The sequence below is a fragment of the Cololabis saira genome, chromosome 11, assembly GCF_033807715.1.
Source record: "Cololabis saira isolate AMF1-May2022 chromosome 11, fColSai1.1, whole genome shotgun sequence".
Taxonomy (NCBI): Eukaryota; Metazoa; Chordata; class Actinopteri; order Beloniformes; family Belonidae; genus Cololabis; species Cololabis saira.
Window position 1 is genome coordinate 47,254,740 of NC_084597.1, and position 14,895 is coordinate 47,269,634.

The 14,895-nt window shown below is 40.3% G+C and overlaps 1 protein-coding gene across 1 annotated transcript in view; it reads left to right on the forward strand.

Moving 5' to 3' along the window:
- The window catches only part of LOC133454488 (putative leucine-rich repeat-containing protein DDB_G0290503), a 118,789-nt gene extending 104,393 nt beyond the window's left edge, over positions 1 to 14,396 (forward strand). Inside the window, exons 11-24 of the mRNA XM_061733213.1 lie at positions 264 to 428; positions 525 to 626; positions 1,608 to 1,666; positions 2,215 to 2,362; positions 3,067 to 3,171; positions 4,260 to 4,412; positions 5,296 to 5,463; positions 5,563 to 5,736; positions 7,789 to 7,878; positions 7,969 to 8,052; positions 9,511 to 9,629; positions 11,010 to 11,118; positions 11,478 to 11,641; positions 12,329 to 14,396. Coding sequence (XP_061589197.1) covers positions 264 to 428; positions 525 to 626; positions 1,608 to 1,666; positions 2,215 to 2,362; positions 3,067 to 3,171; positions 4,260 to 4,412; positions 5,296 to 5,463; positions 5,563 to 5,736; positions 7,789 to 7,878; positions 7,969 to 8,052; positions 9,511 to 9,629; positions 11,010 to 11,118; positions 11,478 to 11,641; positions 12,329 to 12,446 — 1,758 coding nt within the window. The 3' untranslated portion in view covers positions 12,447 to 14,396. The remainder of the gene's footprint in view (positions 1 to 263; positions 429 to 524; positions 627 to 1,607; positions 1,667 to 2,214; positions 2,363 to 3,066; positions 3,172 to 4,259; positions 4,413 to 5,295; positions 5,464 to 5,562; positions 5,737 to 7,788; positions 7,879 to 7,968; positions 8,053 to 9,510; positions 9,630 to 11,009; positions 11,119 to 11,477; positions 11,642 to 12,328) is intronic.
- The last annotated feature ends 499 nt before the right edge of the window (positions 14,397 to 14,895 follow it).

The window sequence follows — 14,895 nt, forward strand, 5'->3', positions numbered from 1 at the left end:
TATTGTTGTGTTTTGATGTATTTGATGTAAGCCCAGTGGATATTTAAAGCTTACAGAAGGCTGCATTTAACTGCTGCTATGTCATTCCTGCAGTATTTCTGCAGGTGTTTTGGTCACTGCTATTATTTGTAATATATTATATCATTTGTAATCAGAGCAAATTATCTGTCCCCATATGATAAAATCCACCACCCCCCCTGATTTCTTTTTACAACTCCAGTACTGCTCATCATAGATGGTGAATGACTCTCTTGTGTCTGCAGGTTCAGGGTGGACTGTCACCTGCCACCTCAGAGATGAACTTGTACGGCTTCAACAGTCGCAGCACCAGTCCAGTGGGAATGCCCACGTCCACCCTCACGGCTCACCGGCCCCGTTACTCCGCGTACGACACACTTCTGAAGAGGAGGGCCGAGGTCAACACAACAGTACGTTTATTTGCGGGTAGACATAAGAAACACTGATATATCATCTCAATACTGTTATCACTTTCACAGCATGTAACTGTTAACTCCTCCCTCCAGGTGGTTCCCAACCACTACAGCATGCGCTCTGCTACACTGGGAGCGCCCAATAAAAGAGACTTCATAGAGGAACTGACCAAACAGCTGGACGCCTGCCAGAAGGTTAGCTTCATTTACAGCACTCGTCGTTTTGTTGGAGATGTCTCACATTTCCCTGCCTGGGACACAGAGGTGTCTTCAGTATTCACATTCATTACTCAGGTAGAAGTATAGATACTAGAGTTTAAAAATACTCCTGTAGAAGTTGAAGTATCAACTCAAGTTTTTTACTCAAGTAAAAGTATAAAAGTACTGGTTTCAAAACTACTAAAAGTACAAAAGTAAAAGTAATGTAAGGGGGAAAAAGCCATTAAGTACAAAAGCCATTGTAAATGAATGCATCTTAGTATAATGTAAATATATTAAAGAACCATATGTGTACTATTGAGCATTAACATGTGTTTCAGAGAGCAGGAGATATGATGACTAGTTGCCTATAAGTATTGTAATGGTGCAAAAAGTCAAACTTCAGAGGCGTGTTATCATTTATCCTAACCTTTATTGGAATGTACATCCAAGTTTAGTTGCAGGAATCTGAGGGAACGGATGTAAGAACAAAACTGGACAAGAACATCTGAAACAACCACAACCAAATTCACTCTATCCGGATGGAGCAATTTAACTGGATAGTTTTTATTTAAAGGCCGAAATGAAATAGAGTAACGAGGCTGTTTTTAAAATGTAAGGAGTAAAAAGTACAGATAATTGCGTGAAAATGTAAGGAGTAAAAGTAGAAAGTCCATTACGCCAGTGAAGTATAGATAACCAACATTTCTACTTAAGTAAGGTAACAAAGTATTTGTACTTCGTTACTTGACACCTCTGCCTGGGATAATACTTATGAAACGATCCTCTCGTTTTGCCACTTTAGTGGACTTTCCCACTGATATCCAGGAGTTCTTGGTCGCCAGCACAAACGCACCAGCTGTTATTTGTTAGATGCCCAGCTCCATCCATCTTGAGCTGATTCGTGGGGTTCTAGTTCAGACGTTTCAGATTCAGAAAAATAATTTAATGGTGTGTGTGTGTGTGTGTTCTCTGCAGCGGAATCAGTTCCTGGAGGCAGAGAGTGTGGAGATGGAGAAGGAAAGGAACCAGATCAGGTCAGTCATGATGCCGTCGTCTACTAGTGTCTTGGCTGATTCGTGCCAGCCAGACGCTGTCGTCTCCTGTGGTTTAACGTTCATGCTGAGTCAGTTCTTGAAGAGTCTGTAGTAAGTTCAGACTCTGTCTGTCAGCTGCTTTGATCTGAATGCCAAAAGAAAACATCACAGGATGTTCATCGTAGCCAGTTTCAGCAGATCAAGTCTCTCTACTCCATCCCTCTTTCTGCATGGTGTTTCTCTTTATAGATGAACGTTTGGGCTTTGGGCTTTTTTTTCAGCAAATGCAGCATGATGATACACGTACGTTGGTGTAGCTGGGTGATTCTTCTCTGTGGTGTCACAGCACCCTGTACATCTCACTGGCTCAGATGTTTTCACACCTCGGCCACTTTAATGCTGCATGTTTTAAAGTTGATTCTTCCACCTTTTTAGTTGTTTTCCTCACCGAGACAGTGAGCAAAACAACAAAAGAGCTGCTGTCCGTATGTAAATCTGTACGGTCTGACAAGCAGAGTAAAAGTCTGATTGTGTTTTTTTATGTGAAGGTATGAGATGCGCGGCCTGCTGGTGAACAATGAGGACCTCCTGAGGACGAATGCCCAGCTGACCAACGAGCTGAAGAGGATGAGAGAGCAGATGATAGAGATGGACAAAGAGAGCCAGGCCAGGGGGGAGAAATACAGAGAGATGGAGGTGTGGTGTTAATGATGATGATGATGATGATGATGATGATGATGATGATGATGATGATGATGATGATGATGATGATGATGATGATGATGATGATGATGATGATTGTTGAGTTAAACATTTGTTTTTACTAGGGCTGGGACTTTATCACATTAATTACGATTAATTAATTACAGAAAAATAACGCAACAAAAAAAAATAACGCATTTAATCGCAATTTACTTTTGCACTCCAAACAGTGCGGAACGTTTCTCATTGCACGAGTTCCCGGTATAAATTACCCGTAATACTGATGCACAGAAACAACACGAGAAACAACAATGGGAACCCAAACCGATGGGAATGTGTTTAAGACATGGAAAGTTTACAAAAAGTCCTGAAAAAGCTTGAATATAGCTAACTTGAATTTAAGTTTGTGCCTTGTGGACAATGCAATCATATTCCAATTATTCATATTGCACTTTATGTTAACACCCAGTTATCAAAATAAACACCATTTTGTTGTTTAAGCTCATTTATGTGTCAATTCAATGATTCAATCATATACCAAAATCCATTTAAATGGAAAAATGTTGCTTCTCGTGTCAAATATTCATATGTGATTAATTGCGATCAATTAATTACAAAGCCTCTAATTAATTAGATTCATTTTTTTTAATCGAGTCCCACCACTAGTTTTTACATGATTTCTTGACATTTTATCCTAGATTGAGGTGAAGGAAGCCCGAGAAATGATGGTGGAGGCCAACACTCAGGAGTACGCCTTCAACTACCTCCAGCAGGCGCTCAAAAACAAGATCCAGGATGCTGAAGTACGTCAACCTACACTGGAGCAGCTACCATGACAAACGACCATCATGAAACTACTTTAAAGTCATATCACTATAAAAATAGTTTTGAGGTTGCAGAGACTTTGAAAATGTTAAGCACTAGTGAACCAAATGGTAAAAACGGCCTACAGTATTTAGCCACTGCTTCGATAAAGCTGTGTCTCCTCGCAAACACACTGTTCTAACGTGCTGGCTAAACAGCCACGCAAGATGTTATAAGCTATCAAGAGCAATTTAAGGAGCAGTGTGTAGCACAGCGGAATTAAAAGGGAGCAGTATTAGGTTTTCCAGCAGCAACATGCTAATTAGGGCTGGGGATCGATTCAAATTTCAAGAATCGATTCGATTCCGATTCTTAAGATTCAGAATCGATTATCACGCTTTGATTCGATCCGATTCGATCCGATATTGATTTGGGTTACTGTTAATAAAACTGTTTTTTCAGCTGTTGCATGAATTATATGACTGTCTAGTTCTGCAACATATTACTACTAGTATTATATTGAGATTCAACAGCAAGTATTGCAGATAATGATGCTGTAAGGACCAATCAGCTCCCAGAATGCTGATAGAACTGCTTTCAGAAACATCATGTGGGTCAGAATTATCAAACAGATCCAGGGAGGAAACAGAGGACGAAAGAAATCACTTTTATTTTTTTCCCATTTATGAGAATTAGGTTTTTTAACATTTATGCAAATGTAACCCCAAGACAGTATAAAGCAAAGAAATATAGACAATTTATGCAATTATAAATGAAAACTTTAATGTTTTCATACCTTTAAACATATTTAAAGGCAAAAACATGGCACCAGTTATTTTCGTGTCCAACAAAATATTCCTTTTTTGGGCATAAACAAAAAAGTACCAAAAGTTGTAATTTAATGATGAAAAAAAAAGAAAAAAAAATTGGATTTTTTTTTTTTTTCGATCCTTAGACATATGAATCGATTTTTAGGAATTAATATGAGAATCGATTTAAAATCGGAGAATCGATCTTTTCAAAACAGGCCTAATGCTAATGTCATAGTGTGTAAAGACTGAACCATGTTTCTGTGTATTCTGATCAGGAAAACTTGGAGAAGCAGACGCAGCATGCCAAAGATCTGGCTGAGAAGCTGTGGCAGGCAGAGCGCCAGCTGGAGGAGCTGGAGATCGACAAAGACACCAAGGGCAAGAAGACGTCCGAGCTCAACGCCACCATTCTCCGGCTGGAGGCCGAGGTACTGACGTGGACAAATACAAATGAAAGCACTTATTGAAGCTGACACAACTGCTAAATGTCAACTGAGCTCAGTGTTTTCCCTTGGACGACCCATCCAGCTGTGGGCAGAGGTGTCTTCAGTATTCACATTCATTACTCAGGTAGAAGTATAGATACTAGAGTTTAAAAATACTCCTGTAGAAGTTGAAGTATCAACTCAAGTTTTTTACTCAAGTAAAAGTATAAAAATACTGGTTTCAAAACTACTAAAAGTATAAAAGTAAAAGTAATGTAAGGGGGAAAAAAATCCATTAAAGACAAAAGCCATTGAAAATGAATGTATCTTAGTCTAATGCAAATATATTAAAGAACCATATATGTGTACTATTGAGCATTAACATGCGTTTCAGAGAGCAGCAGATATGATGACTAGTTACCTATAAGTATTGTAATGGTGCAAAAAGTCAAACTTCAGAGGCATGTTATCATTTATCCTAACCTTTATTGGAATGTACATCCAAGTTTAGTTGCAGGAATCTGAGGGAACGGATGTAAGAACAAAACTGGACAAGAACATCTGAAACAACCACAACCAAATTCACTCTATCCGGATGGAGCAATTTAACTGGATAGTTTTTATTTAAAGGCCGTAATGAAATAGAGTAACGAGGCTGTTTTTAAAATGTAAGGAGTAAAAAGTACAGATAATTGCGTGAAAATGTAAAGAGTAAAAGTAAAAAGTCGTCTGAAAAATAATGACTCCAGTGAAGTATAGATAACAAAATTTCTACTTAAGTAAGGTAACGAAGTATTTGTACTTCGTTACTTGACACCTCTGGCTGTAGGCATTGGTGTGTTTGTGTGGGCCGACGTACATTCATTAAGTTTCTGTGCATTTCCAGCTGAGTGAAGCCATGCAGACGTCCACGCAGTCCACGGCAGAGCTGCACCTGCAGCAGAAACTGCGTGAAGACGCCCAGCTGAGGGTGGAGGAGCTGGAGGAGTCTCTGCTGGAGAAGGACCAGGAAATGATGCGGCTGCAGGCCCTTGTCAGCAGACTCCAAGGAGAGGTATGACAGCCTGTTTAACACCTGTCAGCAGTCTAATTGTAAATAACAAAGGTTGGCAACATCAGTTTCAACATCTTTTTGTTTCATATGTGTGTTCAGGTGTCCGGTAAGTTGATTGATAAGGAGCGGTCGCTGGAGGAGGAGATCCAGCTGAGAGAGAGGCTGCAGCTGCAGTGCAAGCAGGCGGAAAGGATGGTGGACGATCTCACCATGGAGGTGCAGAGCACAAACCAGGCCAAAGAGGACCTGGCTAAACAAGTCAAACAGGCTCAGGTATTACTTCAGATTCAGATGCTTTTATTGCCCAACTGCGGGGAAATGCTCTTGTTACTGCAGCTGAGTTTCAGTAGCAGGTCCACTGTATCATATCATATAAAGATTGCAAAGAGATGATAAAAGTAAGCATCCAGGGGCCTCATTTAAAATGGACTGCGTAGGATTCATACTAAAATTGCACGTACACCCAAAAGCCGAAAATGCCGGGCGCAAAAAAAAATCCGGATCAATAAAACCATGTGCACGCAATCTTGCATGCAATGTTCGCTTTATGAATCAGCTGAATGCGCAGCTGAATCCGCCTCATATCCCGCCCTCTACACGCCCACTTTTTACCAGAAATTATTATGGATGAGCCTACTGAGCATGCGCAGTGGCTTCCTGCAGCCTGTTTGGGCGTCAGAATGAATTAGACGTGTCGAGACACCGTGCCCCTGAATTTCACTGAGATCTGAGATCGAAATGTTGAGGATGAAGTGGAGGACAGGAAAACGACGTTATTTGGTGGTCACAATAAAAGTAGAAAAAGTATATCAATAGTATGAAATAAAGAGAGTGAGTGGCAGCACGGCGTCCCTGCGCTAAACGCCGTGAGTTCCCCGGCGCAACAGGGGGACACACGACCCCCCGTCTTTTCAAAATCATGTTTTTTTTCCCCCTTACTTTTTACAGTTTAAAAACTAACGGTATGCTCAGCCTTAAATTGCAAATTATCAAGATACTGTATGAAAGCGATACGAGAACGACCCCGCAGCCCCGCAGCAGTCCCGCTCCCCCTCCTCCTCTCCCATCTCCCCTCAGAGCTGCTCAAGGCTGATTTATGGTTCTGCGTTACACCAACGCAGAGCCTACGGCGTAGGTGTGCGTCGCCGCGTACCCTACGCCGTAGGCTCTGCGTCGTTTTAACGCGGGACCCTAATTGGCTTACACCCGCACGTAAAGGTTTCACGCGCGCCTAAAACTCATTATATATGAAAAAAAATCTGAGTCCCTTTAGGGGTCCGTGGAGCCTCTAAACGCCCCTCATTTGTTCTGTCCTAAAGCGGTGGGTGTGAGGAGGCTGCAGCTCCAGCAGCAGCAGCAGAGTCCTGACTGACTGAGCTTCACACAGAGGAACACGATCAGCGCTATTTTATTTTAAGTCTGACATATGTTGTGATATGTGATGACATTATTAAGAGTATGACATGAATCTGGCTTCATTTCACCACCTCACAGCCTGCCTCGCCAGTTCCCCGTGTCTTAAGTAAATTCTTACGGGAGGGTCGAGGTTGCCGTAGGGATACGCAGATTTTTCGGTTAGTTCTTTCTTTTTAGATCCAAGGCTTTGCGTAGAAGGTGGCTTCCGCAACTTTCAGGCGCTTTTTCTGCGCAAGCAAGCTTTATAGATGAGGCCCCTAGAGCTTTTTCTTGCAGCTGCTTGTTGAACAAACCACCAAGTCAGCTGTAAATGAGCTCCCCAGAACATTGCATCACAAATATATTCTTCTCAAAGTGCTTCTCATGAAATTAAGTATTGATCAATATAAATGTGAAACAGAAAGTCCAGTGAAATAACCGGATGAGCAGGGGAACCTTCTACTAGTACTGAAGGGACACGGATGCTTACTCACGAGTCAATACATATAAAATACTGAACTTCAGACTTTAGAGACAAATTTTAAGTAGGTTACTTTTTTCAGGTATCGGTAGATGCCAGGTCACATTTCCACCCTCACATCAGACAGCATCCAAAACCCAATGATTTCAACAGAGATGTCCACTTGAATTAATCAGTCATGCAAACCATCAGAGTTTGGGGTTAATGGGGTATTAATTATGCAAATCCTGTTTAGCAATCAGCACTCTAATTCCATAATCCAAAATATACATAATGTTGCCATTTCTGAGGATGCTTAATCCTTCCCATTTCTAAATAATAAAAGTGACAAACAGTTGACACCATGGAGGGGGTGACCTCAAATGAGAAGCTGTTTGAAAAGGTCAGGCGTGTTTATAAAGCCTTTTTTTTAAATAAATCTTTGTCCTTCTTCCAAATCTGCATTTCAGGAAAAGATGATTGACCTGGAGACGGATCTGGAGGAGCTGCAAGACAGCGAGCACAGATGGGTCGCCAAGCACAAGAGAGCTATCGAGCAGGTAACGTGCTGGACGCAGGAATGGCTTCACTAGAAACTCTGTACCTACTGAAACTTGACGGTGGTTGATGTGTTCTTGCTTTGCTGTCAGACTGAGCAACTGCAGATGAAGCTGATTCAGGAGAAAGACCTGAATGACACGCTGGAGATCGAGAAGACTTCCGTCGAGAGACAGGTAATCTTGAGTGTCCGTTAGAGATGGGCGGTATGGACTAAAAAATGTATCACGATCATTTCTGGCATTTATCCTGATAACGATAAAAAAAATACCAATTCAACTCCACCTTTGTAACTATAAATATATCTCTCTCTCAGATCCACCATGTTTGTTACACAAAAACGTATCAACGGGAATTTATCCTTTTTTCTTTCTTTCTTTCTTTCTTTCTTTCTTTCTTTCTTTCTTTCTTTCTTTCTTTCTTTCTTTCTTTCTTTCTTTCTTTCTTTCTTTCTTTCTTTCTTTCTTTCTTTCTTTCTTTCTTTCTTTCTTTCAGGCTCATTTCCTTCCTTCCTTCCTTCCTTACTTCTTTTTTCCCTTCCTCCCTTCCTTCCTCCTGCTCTCCCTTCCTTCTCCCCCTTCCTTCCTTCCTTCCTTCCTTCCTTCCTTCTTTTTTCCCTTCCTTCCGTCCTTCCTTCCTTCCTTCCTTCCTTCCTTCCTTCCTTCCTTCCTTCCTTCCTTCCTTCCTTCCTTCCTTCCTTCCTTCCTTCTTTTTTCCCTTCCTCCCTTCCTTCCTCCTGCTCTCCCTTCCTTCTCCCCTTTCCTTCCTTCCTTCCTTCCTTCCTTCCTTCCTTCCTTCCTTCCTTCCTTCCTTCCTTCCTTTCTTCCTTCTTTTTTCCCTTCCTTCCTTCTTTCCTCCTGCTCTCTCCTTCCTTCTTCCCTTCCTCTTTCTTTATTTCCTTCCTTCCTTCCTTCCTTCCTTCCTTCCTTCCTTCCTTCCTTCCTTCCTTCCTTCCTTCCTTCCTTCCTTCCTTCCTTCCTTCCTTCCTTCTTTTTTCCCTTCCTTCCTTCCTTCCTTCCTTCCTTCCTTCCTTCCTTCCTTCCTTCCTTCCTTCCTTCCTTCCTTCCTTCCTTCTTTTTTCCCTTCCTCCCTTCCTTCCTCCTGCTCTCCCTTCCTTCTCCCCTTTCCTTCCTTCCTTCCTTCCTTCCTTCCTTCCTTCCTTCCTTCCTTCCTTCCTTCCTTCCTTCCTTCCTTCCTTCCTTCCTTCCTTCCTTCCTTTCTTCCTTCTTTTTTCCCTTCCTTCCTTCTTTCCTCCTGCTCTCTCCTTCCTTCTTCCCTTCCTCTTTCTTTATTTCCTTCCTTCCTTCCTTCCTTCCTTCCTTCCTTCCTTCCTTCCTTCCTTCCTTCCTTCCTTCCTTCCTTCCTTCCTTCCTTCCTTCCTTCCTTCCTTCCTTCCTTCCTTCAATGGGAATTTATCGTTTTTACCGCGAGATGACAAATTCTTATCGTGGGGAATTTTTTTGACGGTTTATCGTGAACAGTAAAATATCTCCCATTCCTAGTGTCCGTCTGCGAAAGAAAGAACAAGGGAATAACCGTGCACCTTTGGAGGGGGAGGGGAAGGTGGGGCGATGTATCCGTGTGCACTTCGTATAATTATATATTATAAGTGTGTGTTGTTTTTACGCGTGTAGCTGCGTGAGCTGCGTCTGGAGGTGGAGGACCTCCGGAGTTCCAGAGTGCAGGAAGATGTCATTTCCAGGACAGAAAGCAAAGTCAAAGAACTGGAAAATGTGCTGAGGGTGGAGGAGAGGTGAGTTAAAGGACCATATTCACGGTCAAAGCAAAGCAGAGATCAAAACATGAGGCCTTCGTGATTTTCATCAGCTTCTGAAGTCACTTTTTCACCTGGGATTTGATTGAATCGCATTTGAGTACAAGCTTTCTCTTGAACCTTCAAGTCCAGGGTCGTCACTGTGTTTTACTTGAGCTGGAATATTTGGAATAGCTGTTGAATGAAAACACATTATGAAGTACGTAACACCAGCTATAAATAACAAAGGATGATACAAGTCATTAATGCCATCAATCATTGATCATGAATAAGGTCATCAATTTGACAGCCTTATTCATGATCAATGATCAACATGAAGTTGCGGAATAATGACACTTTAGCCGTGACTGACTGACTCCAGCACCTCAAACTGGACAAATGTGTGAAGTCTCTTCTTTGTATCACATGTGTACTATTTTGACCGACACATATCAAATTAAATCAAACTTTATTTATATAACACTTTTCATACAACAGTAGCGCAAAGTGCTTTACATAATAAAATCAACATTAACATATAAAAACTGGCCAATATTTCATTAAGACCTTTGCAGATTGTGTCAGATTTTTTGGGGGAAAAAATGCCCAAAATTCTACTTAAACTCTGAAAATAAAGATCAGTTTCATCAACTTCAGGCTCAGGGTCACATGTCTGAGTTTGAATGACTAAAGAGACTGGAGAAAAGTCTGATCTAACCAGAAATATCATTCTGAGTTTGTGACATGACAGAAAAATCTGTTGTTAACCAAAACCATACCATAAGGATTACAGCAGTTGCCAATCATATACAATCTTTTGAAAGTATTAGTTTCTGGCTGCTTAATTATACATTACATTGCATATATGCAGTCATGCAGCCAGTTTTTTCATACATCGCTACTTTTAGCAGGCCAAAGAGCAAAAAAAATCCCTTTTTAAAACTCACACTTCACCCATTTGAAAACACTACACTCTGCCTCCTTCGCAGTACAAACGCATCCAATTAGATGCCAGTTTGAAAGGAACGTAAACTCCTTTCTCGTTTAGTCGGTACCGGTCTGACAGTTTTCATGTCAACCCAAAAGAACGCCGACAAATATGCGAAATGCTCTGGATCCCATGCGTGGACAGCTGCATACTGGTGAGTGTGCCACAGTTTCTGAGCGGATGGGAGAAAACAAGATGAGCTGAAATCATCCAATCACTTCTGGTTACGTCTCATCAGTTCTGAGTTTAAAGGACTATTACGTCATATCATTGTGTTAGCATTATCTTTTACGTTGATTGGATCACTTATTTATTCAAATGGATAATGCTTTAGTTGGGAATGATTGTGCTTTAGGGTGAGTGTCAGGCTAACGTGCATGTGTTTTGTACAGGAACAAAGCAACTCTGACAAGCACCATCAGTAAACTGGAGAGGAGGATCAATGAGCTGGGTGATCAGATGGAGGAGGAGCACCGGTTAGCTACTGAACAGAAAGACCTGGTAATGCATGCCTGCCCTGTGTATTTCCTAACATTTAGAGTGTGTTTGCAGCTTCCACAGGCGGGTGACAGAGGACATTTGGGAAAAGAAAATAAGTCAATTCATAAAAATAAAATAAAAATCAGCTGCAGTTATCTTTAATGTTATATGAGATGTTTGTGTGATAACCTGTTAAACAAATCAGTTTGTAAACAATATGTAATATATTTTAGTCTAAAGTGTACGTGGACGTATTTATGCTGTGACACAACGTGCCATGAAAATAAAAGGAGGCACTGAGAATTGATGAGGCAGCAAAACACGGCGGTTTTCTGTTTGTATCACGTGCACTAAGCAGAGCTTTTTGACTGGTTCTGCAGATGAACCAGAGGATCCGCTCCCTGAAGCGCCAGCTGAATGAGGTTGAAGAGGAAGCGAGCAGGAAAGAGGCGCAGCACCGCCACACCCAGAGAGAGCTGGGCGAGGAGCGGGAGACCAGTAGCCGCCTGCAGAGACAGCTGCTGGACCAGCACCTGCAGAACAAGTACAGACTGCACGCACGCACGCACGCACGCACGCACGCACGCACGCACGCACGCACGCACGCACGCACACACGCACGCACGCACGCACGCACACACACACACACACACACAATGTCCCTCATTTCTGTCTTTTCCATAGTGGTGAAAGGCCATTTTAGGCAACATTACTTTAACGACGGAAGAGTATTAGGGCCATGCAGGAGAAAAAATATTTGAGAGGGGAAGATTTTTTTTTATTGTGCACTTCGAGAAAAAAGTTGAAATGTCGAGAAAAAAGTCGAAATGTCGAGAATAATGTTGAAATACAATTTCAAGAAAAAAGTCGAAATTCCTTGAATAAAGTCGAAATTTCGCCTTTTTTCTCAACATTTCAACTTTATTCACAAGATTTTGACTTTTTTCTCGCCATTTCGTTTTTTTTCTCGACATTTTGACTTTTTTTCTCGACATTTCGACTTTTTTCTCAACATTTCGACTTTTTTCTCGAAATTGTAATTCAACCATAATCTCGACATTTCAACTTTTTTCACGACATTTTGACTTTTTTCTCAAAGTGCATAATGAAAAAAAAAATCTTCCTCTAAAATATTATTCTTATTTTTCTCCTGCCTGGCCCTAATTCTCTTCCGTACTTTAACAGCATATAACAAAAAATAAATAAATAAAGCATCATCTCTATCTCCTAGGCGCAAGGAGAACCTGACGATCCGCCAGACTCTGAATGACCTGAGGCTTGACCTGAGCGTGGACGACGAAGACGAAGATCAGCTGCAGCATCAACAAACAAATGTGACCAAAGTTTAAAACCCCTTAAGACTTCACGCTCTCTCAGTAAAAAATATGGGTCTATGTTTGTATATCCTCTCTAAAAGCATAGAACAGCTTATATCCTTAATTCTGCCACCACCAGCTTTTTATATGGAAAAGAAAGGGAAGGAAAGGAAAGGACCAGACCAGTAGGTTAGAATAAAAGTTTAGTTTTGGCTCTTGGTTCCAATAAAAAAAACAAGTAGAAGATGATTAAATTTGTTGCTGTGTTGAAGTAAACAGGAACACTTGTTAAGTATTTATCACTAATGAATCACTGCATATATGATGCATGCTGAACGATGTGTACAAATTTTAACTTTCCAGTTTTTTTCTCTTTAAAAATAAGTTAATTCCAATATCGTATTCTTAAAGAGTCCTAATAAATTAGGACGAAATTATACAGCTGAGTTTGTCTCCCTCCTGTGGTGAACAGGGGGAACTGCAACTTTAATATCACTGTACTGTACTGAACTGCAGTTCCTGGTTCCTCTATGCTCCCTGTTTGTTTGAATGAGGAAAAACAAATCTGGTGGAAAGATGTGGTAAAATAGAGAGGGATATTTTACTGGGGGACAATTATGATTTAGTATTTTATAAGGGTGCCTTGGAAGTGTGAATCTGCTGCATCAAAATACATAACTCCTTTAGGGTGAGCTTTACACAGGCATAGTTGTATTTTAGAGGTTTAACATTTTACATCTCCCTAGCTGCACGGGTCTGATGTCTCAGTGGAAAGAGGACTTATGACTTGCTGGTACATGAAATTCAAGCCTTAAACCATTTGTTTCATAATTAGAAGGCTCTTTACTTTATTTTTTTTTTTTTTTTTTTATAAGAAGAAACTTTTTGTGTTGGAACACTTCAGTATTTGGTTGTGGATATATTACAGGTTAATGAAACACAACAATCTGTAACTGTGGGATAACTTAGGGATCTTCTGCAAGAGATTATTTATATTGTTATGAGTGTTTGTTCTTTGTTTTCCTCTTGTGATTTGACAACTATTGTTTTTTTGTGCATTTTTTCAATAGCTTATGGGAGGCTTTTTTTAAATTTCAGAATTGGTTTTTAGAATGAAACGTTAAATAACTATCAGTTTTATGTATTTAAGATGGTTTTGATGCTGTTTAAGTACAAGTCACCAGAGTATCTGCATATGATTTAGAGATTAGATTTGTTGCAACAAAGAATACGTTGGGACAGAAAATCCAACATTACGCAGAATTTGAGTGAGGTAGCTCTCACAATAAATGGCTATATGGTTGTGGTATCAGCTGCTTTGTTACAGCTGTTTTTAAAGGAAACACAACCTGGATAGAAACAAACAGAACTTGGTCATTAACTTCAACTCTGAAGCAACCGAGCATCAGTCGCTAATTTCAGTTTTATGTAATGGATAGGCTATATAATGGAAAATAAGCTGTTAGTACTTTAGCCTGAAGGTAAACCAGCACGACTCTCATGTTTGAGTAGATTGAACTCGGTCCCTTGTTTGTCCAACCGTCTTCCACATGTTTGCTCGAAGGAAACTGTTGGTATCATGTAAAACTGATGGTTACAATGCAGTTTGAATTATTTTTCATGTTTACATTTGCTGCTGTTTTGTTGTTTTTGTCTTTGAAACAAGATCTCAAATCAAAGTTTTCTGCAGGAAAGGATATTGTAGCTCAACTTTAAACCATGCTTTGCCTCACTTGTATTTTATGGATTATATTTCTCTGCGTAGTGAAATTTAAAGAAAAAAAACTCACTGGCATATTTTTGTAACTAAGTTCACATTCATCCTGGCTCTGCTACACTTGGGTATTTATTTTTCACAACAAAATACAAATAAATACTTTTCCAATGTGAATCTGAAGTGGGACATTGATTGAACGCAACAGTTTAAATTTTGTGCATACCCCGCCTGTCAAAGTCACATTTTATGAATCGCAGCACCTATGTCTACATTTTGACCAAAAATTATTTGTCCAGCTTTTACGGTTCGGCCATGAGCTTGAGTTACAAATAAAAATTATGGTCATTTTTTGAATGTTTCTCTCACTCTAAAAAATTAGAACTTCACTCTAGATTTGACAAAAAAGTGATTTCCAGTCCTCGCTTGAGGGCTCATATCTTGAAAAGTGTACATTTTAGGAAAAAACTGTTTGGGGTTTGGTGAGAGAAAAGAAGTTTTCCTCCGTTTTGAAGTTTGAATTACAGTTCTACGTGCAAGTATGAGAAAGTTACGTGACTCAGAAAAAAGGTGAATTTTGTCTTCTTTTTTTTTTGTCTCTAAGTATACTAAATATCAAAACTAAAAGAGTACAATTATAATGATACACTTTCAGAAGTACAGTTGGGGAGGGGTTCCCCACCCTTTACAAAACCTTACATTTCTGGTAACTGGTCCAGAGGTGTACCAGGACATACTCTGTGTTAAAACCAAACTTAAAGGAGACCT